General features: G+C 38.0%; 3 protein-coding genes across 5 annotated transcripts in view; 1 reads left to right on the plus strand and 2 right to left on the minus strand.

Moving 5' to 3' along the window:
• Positions 1-86: 86 nt before the first annotated feature.
• LOC109857012 (NHL repeat-containing protein 2) lies at positions 87-3633 on the minus strand. Its single transcript, XM_020432845.1, has 10 exons — positions 3408-3633; positions 3016-3260; positions 2721-2887; positions 2482-2641; positions 1976-2391; positions 1663-1892; positions 1329-1554; positions 1006-1203; positions 812-925; positions 87-734 (listed from the first exon to the last, which is right to left on the minus strand). The coding sequence occupies exons 2-10, from the start codon at positions 3197-3199 to the stop codon at positions 333-335; spliced, it is 2097 nt and encodes a 698-aa protein (XP_020288434.1). The 5' UTR covers positions 3200-3260; positions 3408-3633; the 3' UTR covers positions 87-332.
• Positions 3634-3907: 274 nt separating this feature from the next.
• On the plus strand, positions 3908-4743 carry LOC109857018 (HIG1 domain family member 2A, mitochondrial). Its single transcript, XM_020432863.1, has 2 exons — positions 3908-4167; positions 4317-4743. Exons 1-2 carry the CDS (start codon positions 4038-4040, stop codon positions 4475-4477), a joined length of 291 nt encoding a protein of 96 aa, XP_020288452.1. The 5' UTR covers positions 3908-4037; the 3' UTR covers positions 4478-4743.
• A 418-nt stretch (positions 4744-5161) lies between these two features.
• The window catches only part of LOC109857013 (rhotekin-2-like), a 7571-nt gene continuing 1320 nt past the window's right edge, over positions 5162-11412 (minus strand). Inside the window, exons 1-8 of one of the 3 annotated variants that reach the window (XM_020432846.1) lie at positions 10059-11406; positions 7203-7393; positions 6900-7106; positions 6635-6814; positions 6466-6560; positions 6182-6396; positions 5718-5988; positions 5162-5631 (exon numbers count right to left, since the gene is read on the minus strand). In XM_020432846.1, coding sequence (XP_020288435.1) covers positions 5426-5631; positions 5718-5988; positions 6182-6396; positions 6466-6560; positions 6635-6814; positions 6900-7106; positions 7203-7393; positions 10059-10259 — 1566 coding nt within the window. In that variant the 5' untranslated portion in view covers positions 10260-11406 and the 3' untranslated portion in view covers positions 5162-5425. Of the gene's footprint in view, positions 5632-5717; positions 5989-6181; positions 6397-6465; positions 6561-6634; positions 6815-6899; positions 7107-7202; positions 7394-7939; positions 8184-10058; positions 11407-11412 lie in introns of those variants that run through there. The other 2 variants (XM_020432848.1, XM_020432847.1) reach the window with 2 other exon arrangements.

The raw sequence follows: 11412 nt of genomic DNA on the forward strand, positions 1-11412 counted from the left end.
AAAAACTTAATTTCCGTGGTATATTGACATAAAAAACATAGATATGTTTTTTATATTGCATATTACGTATTTATATTACGAATGACTTAAAAAAACATAATGAAAAAAACATAATTCATCGCTATCCGTTAGTTTAATAATAATTATTTTTTATCAAAAATGAAAGTTGAAACTTACGCGTTCACAGAGAATCACCCACATATATAATTTTAAAATGTCATGTATAGCTTTCAGATAATCATTACAATGATAACAATATGAGATATATAACGGCTGTTATTTCTAATAAACTTGTATAAATTCAATTCGTGTGTGTATTAAAATAAAAATTTTTAGTTGACAACAAGATCTTTTTGTTCAGTTACAATTGTCGGTGCATCGGTTTTTCGATGCACGTTAAATACCACAGACAATTTCAATGGCATGCACGAGTCTTGCGTGCAGACTATCATATTTAATGCGATGTGCAATTGATGAAACGCTTCATCAGCGGGAAGCTTGACCGTCACAGGAGTCGAAAGTCTGCCAGACAGAGATTTCGCTGTCCATGTGTTCACAGGTAACGTCACGTCCCATTGTTGCGGCGCATCCACGTTTAATTTTAGATTATTTTTGAACACGATATTAAACGAGATACTTAATTCCCCACCACTTGTATTAATTGCCGTATCGAAGATAAATTTCGATTTGCTATCGTTGGTTTTATTAGAATCGCATTTCGATACTAAAGTCATCTGAAAATTTAAGTCGAAGAAGAATGAAAGAATTCGTAATTTTATAGAGATCAAAAAATATCTACATATATACTTACGGTTGAAATAGTTTTGTTTTTCAAATCAATACTTTTAAGCGCATGATTATTGGTATCCGCTACATAAAGAATGTTCCCATCTGCGCTAACAGCAAGGCCACTCGGTTCATTGAACTGAAAAATTTTATTATGGACGAAATGTATATATACTTCTAGCGAGTATTATTTATTTTTGATCAAAAATATAAACTTACAGAAAATGTACGATCAGGTTTCCCACCCCCAAATAACGTTTCACAATATCCTGTCTTACTGTCCACGATTTTAATTTTGTGATTGTAAGTATCAGCGACGTAAAGTTGCTTGTCCACATGATTCCACGCTACATCCAACGGATGTTGAAGTTTGGCCGAATAATCCTTTCCATCTATATCTCCGAAAGTATGTAGATTCTATAAAAACAGTTCATAGTCTGGTGAACTATATTACAAGGTCACAAAACAAAATACAAAACACTCGAGTTCCAAAAATAATACCGGACTGAAAACATATTGTATTTGTATATTTGAACACAAACCATTGGATTTTTATTTCCTCCGCAAACAGCAGATACTCGTCCGTTATCTAAGTGCACACGTCTGACGGAACTACTTTCGCTATCCGCGAAAAACGCAATTTTATATTCTTGAACTACCACGATACCAGAAGGTTGTGCCAATCCAGCAGCGTGAGGATAACTGTTGTTACGATTTTCCTCCCGACCAGTTCCAACAATAGCGGCACACGTGCCAGCCGTGTATTTCCTAAGTTATAACTTCGATTGAGAATGTTAATTTTCTTAAAGAAACCTAATTTCTAAATGAAATTAAAAAATCATACGTCATTGGATTACAGAATTTAATAGATCATACTTTTCCTTCCACCAAAAAGTATCTTCCAAAAATAATGCCCAAATCTGATGAGTGCCTGCTATCGCAATTAACAAAACTGGTACAATAGTACCTTTGCACTCGTGATGATAGATCGCAACATCCCAAGGAGATGACAAAGCCTGATCGGTACCGCATTTTCCGCCACAGTAATCGTGACCTTGAAAACCGGTGCCGGCTATGGTAGATACAACTTTCTCAGTTAGATCTATCTGCAACGAATGATTAACTTTGAAAATACAAATAAAACCAATAGTTTAAGACACAATAATAATAATGATATTGTTGTCCTTACTTTCCTAATTGCATGATTGTTATTATCCGCAACATAAATTACGTTCTTGAGTACACAAACTCCTTGGGGAGAAGAAAATTTCGCTTTTTTGAAATTGCCATCTTTAAAACCCTGATTGCATCCGCCTATTAAGTGTTCCACTTCCCCACGTTCGTTTGCGATCACAATTCTATTGTTGCCACTGTCCGATATGACGAGCTTTGTTCCTTGATCGGATGAAAGAATTGCTACTTTACCGGGAAATAACAGACTATCTTTTGACGACGGTAAAAGATGATGTGCTGGTTTTAATGGAAGCTTGTGGCTTGATATTCGTTTTAAAGATTTAAAGTACGATATCATTACTTTTGCGTACAAAAGTATTTCACTTCTGTGACCTTCACCTTCAAAAATAGCCAATGGTTGGCTCTCGGGTCCTGAAACAGGAATTTATAAATTACATATACATAACTTAAAAATATAAATTTTATAAAAACAAGAAAAAAAATATATATATATTTACAAACCTAACATAACAAGACTAGGCCAACATCTAATTCCCAAACACTCCCACATCCTCAATGTTACATCATTTACCACAGGATGTGTGATGTTATATCTTTGTACAGCAGACAAGACATTAGGTGAACTACGTTCATTTGTAAATTTTGCACTGTGAACCCCAACCTGTATAGAAGTATTTATTACTGACCATTGGAATTATTCTATTGAAATATTTATATTTATAACAAAATTTTTCACTCACTACAACAAGACCATCCTCTATGGAAATTTTCTTTTCAATGTCTTCTAAGTCAGCTAAAACATGCATGCAATTAATGCAGCAGTAAGTAAAAAAATCCAAAAGCACAATTTTCCCCTTTAAATGTTGTGCCAGTGACAATCCTTCCGATACGTTGAACCACTCCAAACCTATATAATATTAGACAAAAATATTATTTGCTGAATTACTAAACTATGTTATTAGATTACTTATTAGAGAGAGAAGAACAACAAATGACAAGATACGTTCTTTATACATAATTATTCAAAATAATTACCTTTTGGAAAATCTCCAATTTGTGACTCGGTGGTGTCGAACCGCTTAATGTGGTTTACAATTAATGTTTCTCTGTCCTTCTGCTCGGTCAAAGTTTTTAGACGCTGGCGCGTTTCAATGCAAACATCCGACAAATCTTCTAGAACATTCATTGAACTCATTTTTTCGTTTACAAGTCCACACATTATATTTAAAAGTAAAATGGAACTATGCTTGTTCGACACACTTTTATGTAAACGAAAGAATCTGAAAGAAAAACGAGTTATTTAAAGATCTTAAACAATAGAAAATCTATCACATTGACACGAGCACGCACTGTGTGTGCGTGTGTGTGTATGTGTGTGATCAAAATTTATAATAAATTCTTTGAATGCTTGTGCACACATTACGTACATAAAGTTGGTACGTGCGTTGTAATGACTCAAGGAACATAACGTTGCGTGACGTAACAAACTTGTACATTTGTCAGCATTGCCTAGACTGTCAGCTGAGTTTACTGTATGTGTAATTGCACAACGCTCATGTTTGCGTGCATTCTGTCATTCGACGGAATTTGACAATTACAAATCACACGTTGATGAAAAAAACACCTGGATATATATACGCGTCAGTTTTACCAACATCAGTTAACTTATCGGTTGATTAATCGTCGATCGTAAAGCCCGTTCTACATTGATCGCAAGAGCAAACGCAAGGTATAGATCTCGTAGAATTGACCAATCACGCTGATCAATTGGCTGATTTGATCAATACGATTGGTCAATTCTACCTGCGTTTGCGCTCGCGATCAATGTAGAACAGGCTTTAATTGGATCAATTCGACCAATCCGGTCGGTACGATCTGTCAAATCAGCTGACTCAAGTTAAAACCGAGAGTTGGTAAAACTGGCCTCAAAGATTGAGAACACCGCTAAAACTTGGCAGTGTTGTGATCAAATACTACGCGTTATTGATACATTCCGTACGTATATTCGGTGTTGCTATGTAATTTAAAAAAAAAAATTTAGTTTTAAAACGTCAATTATGGCTAATGTGAAAGATGTCGACTTGGACTGGGTGAAAATACGAGAGGATTTGGACAGCACGTATCTAACCGAGACGATTTTGGAAAAAGCTAAACGTAAAACACGAGAGAATCCACTTGTACCGATAGGTAAATTAACCTTCAATTACTCTATTAGCAGAAGACAGATTTATCGATCTGTATAAATTCTCTCGAACTTTGTCGAGACTGCGAAAATTCAGAGAAAAACAAAAAGATTGAACATAGAGTTTAAGTAAGTACTTTGTGTATTTCCACAGGGAGCCTTGCAACTGCAACAGCATTGACTGTTGGGCTTATAAATTTTTATCGAGGAAAAAGCCAAATGCAACAGTACATGATGCGCGCACGTGTAGCCGCTCAAGCGTTTACCATTGCTTGCATAGCTGTGGGAGTTATTTTTATACCCGGTTCAAAATAAATTTGTGTAAAATTGTCGCACAAGTAGCTATTGGTAGTGTGTGTAAAATAATATTCACTTTTGACATGATGTCAAGACAAATTGTTTAATGTAGACAAATTTATTTAATGTAGGTGTTCTTTGAATATAACATGTTCTTGATATTTAAGAAAACAGAGCATAATATTCGGTAAGAGCATCAGAATTAAAACTTATTGTTCTTATATTTTAAATATCACTTGACTATGTGATATTGTTGTTAGATAAAAGAATTATTTTAATTGTTATCTGTACAAGTTTTTTCCACTATGTGTTACTACTAATAAATTCTATTATAATCTAGTCACTGGGAAGGTTGTGTGTAAAGGTAAGTAGTAAAGGTTGTGTGTAAAGTAAGTGTGTAAAGGTATGTATGTATAATTAAAGATGGAGTAATTGGACAAATTAAATATAAATTTTGTTCACTAATATAATCGTATATTATTAATACATTAAATTCTAATGCTGCATATATATAAATTATATATATATATATATCTTTTTAGTACAATTATATACTAAATATTGCAATACTCCTTTATACATATTTTTAACAAACTTTTAAATGCATTATATGATAGGGCTGCCCTTATCTTCTGTTTTTTGTAAAAATAAAATTTTTACATTTATATAAAAGTAGAAAACAAAATTAATCAAAATGTTTTATATTATGTATTTCTATTGAAGGCTGAAGAAAACTTTTATACATAGATTTATATCAATCAAAAAATATATATCAATATGCATATTATTTCTGACTAAAGAGTTCATCTAAAGTGCGTACTAAGTCAGGAAATATATTCAATACTGACTAATATGCGTTTTTCCTCTTCACAGATTTAAAATCCTGATACGGAATAATGCGAAACATTTTAGAAGACTGCTTTGTAGAATAACGAAATTGTTCAGAAAAAAAAAATATCGAATTTGTTACGCGTTTCTTTTATTAGTCGAAGGTAAATGGGGTTTTAGAGTAATGGCACTTTGTTTAAACGCACCGCTGATGCTTCGCGAACGCGAACGCAAACTTGTTAGACTATTTGTGGAACTACAACTGCTTAAGCTAGTACTAGGCGTGAGATCAAAAATTGTTTGTACAGGAGGTCTCGTGGATGAGTAATCCGATGGGATTGATTCTGCAATAAAAGAAATAATTGTTTTAAATAAGTTTTTCAAGTGTCAACGCGTTATAACTCGAAAGATTCGTAATTTGAGGATTTACCGATTAAAGGAGTCTCGTCATATAGCGAGCCCTGTCTTTTATTGCTGATAAAAGAATTTCTTGTACTTTCAATGCTGGACACACGTTGAATAACTTCCGCCGCGTGCTTCCATCTTGAATGATCGTTGATGTGCGACGACAAAAACTTCAACCATTTTTGGGCTTCGTCTTTCGACTCAAATTTAATCGACAATACTTTCTCCATATTATTGCCGGAATTATTTATCAAAAGTTGTTTGGCGGAAGATTTGAACAATTGTACGGACGTTCCCTGTAAAATATGTGCAAAAATTAGTTGAACTGAAATAAGTTAATACTTTTGGTCTACACATTTACAATTTTTGTCACTTTAACGAAGAAAAGTAATAATATTTATAAAAATCTATATAAACACGTTTCACCTCTCTTGATTTAAGTGACAAAACTTGAACAGTGTAACCATATGCATATAAGAAGATGCTAACTTTATTAACTGGTATGACGTGTTCTGGATTTTGCTCTTCTTCCGCATGCTTTTTTGATTCCCAAGCCTTTATACAGAACCCCTGTAGACGTGCCCAATAATCCTGACCGTTTATATTCACACTGCCGATGCAAATTTCTTTACTGATACTTTCCGGCTGTGCTGCCAATCGACAACAAAAGTGACCGAAAAGCGGCAGGGAATGATATTTATTTTCTGTAAAAAGAAAAAAAGACTCGCGTTTTAGATACTTAGAAAAAAATATTTCTTTTAATATAAACTTACCAATGTTGTTGATAACGAGATCGTGTGTGTGAATATTATCGTCCGTGTCATCTAGAGTCAGTTTTGCACGAGCTACTAAATCAAAGTGTGGTCCACTGAAAAGAAAGTAACGATAAAAAAAACGCTTGAAATTTCACATTTGCCATTTATTTAAAAAAAAAAAACTTACGATTTCGTCGAACCAAACTCGTCCCGAAGTGATGCGGCAAGTTTTTTGCCAACTGTTTTCGAGATTGACGAGTGAATTGTCTTTTTGATTCTTCTTGGTGTGCTGGCAATGCTGAAATCTTCTTGCAAAACGTGACTATAAATTTCCAGGACTAATTCAAATTCAGGAGACACGTTGTTACTGAGAAGCAAAAAGAACAAAGATCTAGAATTGCGAAATAAATAAGTCGCGCGATCATCAATTGCGTCAATTATTCAGTACTTACAATACCAAAACGTCGGGAAAACTGATATCTGTGTGAGATCTGTCGATCGGACACAGCAAAGAGGTGTCGTGGATTTCCGTGCCAAGTCGCGCTAAGCAAAACACCGCAAACCGACGATAGTCGCCGCGATTTTTGAAGTGATCAGAATCTCTCCACATTAGCGGTATTCTAAGATCCGAAATCGACAGTCTGCCCGTGCTTCCAGGACTGTTGGAAAATTACAAAATCTCTCAAATTGCGGCAAAGTGTATTTTATTTCCGCGTTTTTAGGAAAAGTCGTTACGAGAAAAAAAACAAACAAACCATGGCTTTTTGACGGATTCGCGACGACGAGTCTGTAACTCCGCCATGTAAACCGACATCCTCTCGTTCGACGTGAGCAACGCTTTAGCGGCTTCCAGACTTTGAGCGCGATGCTTTGCGGCAGCCAAAAGTCTCGTGGAGCCTTCTCTCATCTTGATTTCCACCTCGATCTTTTGCTCGAGATCGTGCTCCTAAAACACACAGTTCGTTAACATTTGCAAGCGGGTGATATTCGAACATTGCCGTAAATTTGATTTCGTATATTATTTTATAATATTCTTTTATGTATTTTATTGTTTTCTTTTTATTCAATTTTAAAGAGAACTATTTTGAAGCAACTCGAGCAACTTGGTTTCCAGAGAAAACCCAATAATCGCTCGCCGCAGATTTAAATGTAATAAAGCACGGTAGTAACGAAACGAGAACAACCGATAGACACAAACAATCGGATACAAAATGTAAAAAGTTCAGCATTAAAACGAACTAGCTTGCTAACACGTGACCTGTCACGCGTTTTTGGTGTCCGATTACAAAAGTTAATGAAACGTCTCACGTATTTCGCGAACGAATCGTTTTTTTTTTTATTCTTGGGAGACCTGTAGACCGACTCCAAGAACGATTCGGCGGCGTCGATTCGAAAGATGCGCATATTGCAAATTTTTCAAACACAGATGCAGATTTATACAGAGAACTTTCTATATTGTATATTTATTCGATAGAAAATTGAATACAATAACCTGGGAAAACGTCATCTTTTCATTCGTTCGCTCGTAAGATTTCGACATATATATATATATGCGAGAGAGAGAGAAAGAGAAAGAGAAAGTAAATATTTTATCCGTTTACACACGGATAGCTACACAATGCTAGCGCGAATGAATGGAAATTCCACTTCGCGACAAGAAATAAACTTCGCGAGAGCGTAAATAAATCGAAAGAGCCTTCGCCAAGCTACTATACGATGGTAGCAAAACGCAGAATCGGACTGAAATAACGACTCTCTTCGGGGAAGTGGGCAAACACACGAGGGGGTGACGTTCACCTCCGGCAAATTGGCTCTCGCTTATACGCTCTTCTCTCCTTCCACCCTCGGCGTACCACGCTGGCATCGTCGAATATCGATCCGTCACTCGTCGGCTTTTATTGTCGGTGCGTGCACGAGAGAAATCGCATTTTATCCCCTGCGTGGTAGGGCAAACGCTCGGAAAAATCGAAGAAGTGGTTTCTTTTCGATTTCTCTTCTCTCTCGTATTGTTTTCTTCAAATGTGCTTTTTCCGAACATTATTTTACGTTGTCTTTTTTTAAATCAAAATACATCTAATATAACAATTTTCTCCCTCGGATCGCTAATTCGCTAATCTACGCGAATGTTCGAATGAAGCTGCAATCCAAAAATAACGAACGCATCAGTAAAATCAATAATGAAGATGAATCATTGAGCGAATCGAGCGATTTCGTATTCCGTTAACGTGTTACAAACATGACACATCCTTACTCGGTATACTCGGCGACGGGTTTTTATTAGGAAAATCATAGACGTGTACATATGCGACGCACACACAATACACACCACTTTGTGTGTGTGTTGCTTCGCTTCCTCCCGGCCTCGGATAGAAATTTTCGCAACGACGCGAGAGGGTCTACATTTAATCCCTGACCTCGCTCGAGTCTGTGTAACGAGCCTTGATGAAATTCGTTGATGCGCGCGCTGTGATGATGACGGGCTCCGAGTTCACGTAAGCACGAATGTGTAACACAATTCGCGCGAATATTATATGTATTATCTCGACCACTCCGTAAAGTATCGCGCGTGTGCGACACGTGTTGGGAAAATTACGTGTGCGCATCTCAGACATTTTTATTTCTGTTTTTCGCTCTCTCATCTCTCTTCGACTCTCCCCGTGCGAACTCCCTTCGTGTATACTTTGTTCCTTTGTGCATTCTCTTCCCCCCCTCAAAATTGTGCTCTTTCTCTGTATGTTGCCAACACTTTCCCGACAGCTTGTCTGCCGAAAATAGTCGCCAGAAATCCAATACCCTCCCCGGTGCAACTTGTGCCCGTAATGGTCACTACGTGAGCGCGACACGCGACACGCGTGCTTTCGCGCGCGCATCTTCTTTCTCGCGTAAATTTTCTAATACCCGGTCGGGACAAAGTGGAGCGCGAATTGAGGAAAGTTACCCGATTAAAACCACGTTCTAGTATAAAACACACATACGCACAAGACGTATATTTTACGAATTAAAGTAATTAAAAAGCACTTAAACGGTAATATAAAGTACTTAAATAGTAATAAATATTCTACGAGCTGACGTGTACGTGTTTTAGAATCTCTATTGAGATTTCCTACTCCGGTTCAATCAAGTTGCGTATGTGTAAAACGACGAGTCTCGTTCGAAAACGCCGACGACTCAACGAATGATTTCGAATTTGATATTTCTAGTATTTTTGTTATACGCGCGCACAATTCGTACATCCAACCGCGCGATATCACACGCGGTGTCTAAAAATACACGAACGACTCCGCGAGGAAACGTCGGAGATTCTGTGAAAAGCGTTTTACCTACACACATACACACATACAGAAGAAGAACGACGCAGCGCGTCGTGCGTGCGAGCTTCCCGCACGCGTTTCGAGAGCACACACGTAGTTCTTCTCTTCACATAATTTCATATTCTAACTTTCTATCTCGTTAAGCGACCGATCGGTCGAGATAAGGCAAGAAAAAAAAATGAAAGTCACATCTTCACAGACACGTGTCGTAATTTCACGTGTACTTGATGTGAATGTGAACGCTTATAATTTTTTTTTTTTAAAGTTGCCCGAGTTGCGGATCTCGGACGAAGCGTTTACCTTCGAATTGCGTGCGATCTGTCGCACGTAGTACAGATCCAGATCCTGAAAAACGTCGCTCTTTGACGGATGCGTCGAGGTCCTCGATCGCGTCAACGCGTCCTCGGCGTTGTCGTTCCGTCCGTCGCCGAGTCGCAGATCTCTCGATTTATTCGCGTGCCGCGGATTCAGCATCGCCAAATTCGGGAAGCAGGAGTCCATCTTTCCACGTGTGTGTGTGTAATATATTCGTATTATATATTTGTATTTACGATTTCGCGCAGTCGAACTTCGATTATTGCTCCATCCCCTTCTCCTTGATTAGATTGCACACGAGATTTCGAAGGGAAGAGCCATCGTCGTTCGCGCGGTGATATCACACGAGTACTCGCACGTAGAATTGCACTGTTTGTTTGTTTCTTTTTTTTTTGCACGAAGGATAAATGTCTCGCACAAGTCGCGCGGTTTTTGTCTCTTCAAAAGAACCCTGACCTCAAATTCTTAAACAGGAGTCGCAAGGACAAAAGTCCGTCCTCTGCTTGTGTTTTCTTTTTCTTTTTTTTTTTTAGAGATCAAAAAGGTCAGACGAAGGACGCTTCTGTTTCCGCCAAAGACTTATCGCTCGCGTCTGCCGCGTGCGCGCACGCTTCTATAATAAAATTTGACCTCCAAAATCAATCGGGGGACCGAGGCGACAAGAAAATATTGTTGCCGCAATTTAAACTTCGGGATCTTCCCGTCGGGAGGTTCTCCTCTTCTTGATTTAAAATCACACGTAACACTTGTTACGTCTTGCTGTGTGTCGAGTATAATCAAACGGACAGCTAACAGATAGATGGTGATAGATCCGGCCGTTGTTCTACGTTAGTTTTCCGTTGGGTTTTAAAGCGACGAGTCGTGACAACGACGACGACGACGACGGCGCGCATCCGCGCGATTCAACGATAAGCAACAAACGATGCCATTTCGTCCTTTGCTTCCTCAATTGTTCGCCGATCCTCCCGTCTTGTCTTCTGCCCTTCTGCCAAATTTGTTTCTCTCCGTTTCCGGTGGAAGTCAACGCCCAATTATGTATCATGATTCGCACCGTCGGAAGAAAAAACCCAAAGCCTTGCGTCCTCTTCGAGTTTACGCACCTACGACCGATTCGTTTTTCGAGGCATCCTTCCACGTGGGGGTGGCGACGTGTGTGGTATCGTACGTGAAGAGAGGATGATGACGAGAGATAAACGGAGCCACCGGACGAAAACCGGTTAACACACACGACCGGTTACCGCACGACTAGAACAGACTAGACGGGGACGTAATAGACCGACAAAAGCGTGTAACGTGTCAACGGGGAATGTTGACACGTTACTGATTTTGCGAAAAAAAA

Source organism: Pseudomyrmex gracilis, unplaced genomic scaffold, assembly GCF_002006095.1.
Source record: "Pseudomyrmex gracilis isolate BER0280 unplaced genomic scaffold, ASM200609v1 scaffold_139, whole genome shotgun sequence".
Classification (NCBI taxonomy): domain Eukaryota; kingdom Metazoa; phylum Arthropoda; class Insecta; order Hymenoptera; family Formicidae; genus Pseudomyrmex; species Pseudomyrmex gracilis.

Bases quoted from the DNA above. Each gene is read 5' to 3' on its own strand.
- LOC109857012 (XM_020432845.1), bottom strand. From the start codon at position 3,199: ATGTGTGGACTTGTAAACGAAAAAATGAGTTCAATGAATGTTCTAGAA. The intron at 1,893-1,975 runs GTAAGGACAACA...CATTCGTTGCAG, and splicing joins ACAATCATGCAATTAGGAAA to ATAGATCTAACTGAGAAAGT. The intron at 1,555-1,662 runs GTATGATCTATT...GTTATAACTTAG, and splicing joins ACTTTTTGGTGGAAGGAAAA to GAAATACACGGCTGGCACGT.
- LOC109857018 (XM_020432863.1), top strand. From the start codon at position 4,038: ATGGCTAATGTGAAAGATGTCGACTTGGACTGGGTGAAAATACGAGAG. The intron at 4,168-4,316 runs GTAAATTAACCT...GTATTTCCACAG, and splicing joins GAATCCACTTGTACCGATAG to GGAGCCTTGCAACTGCAACA.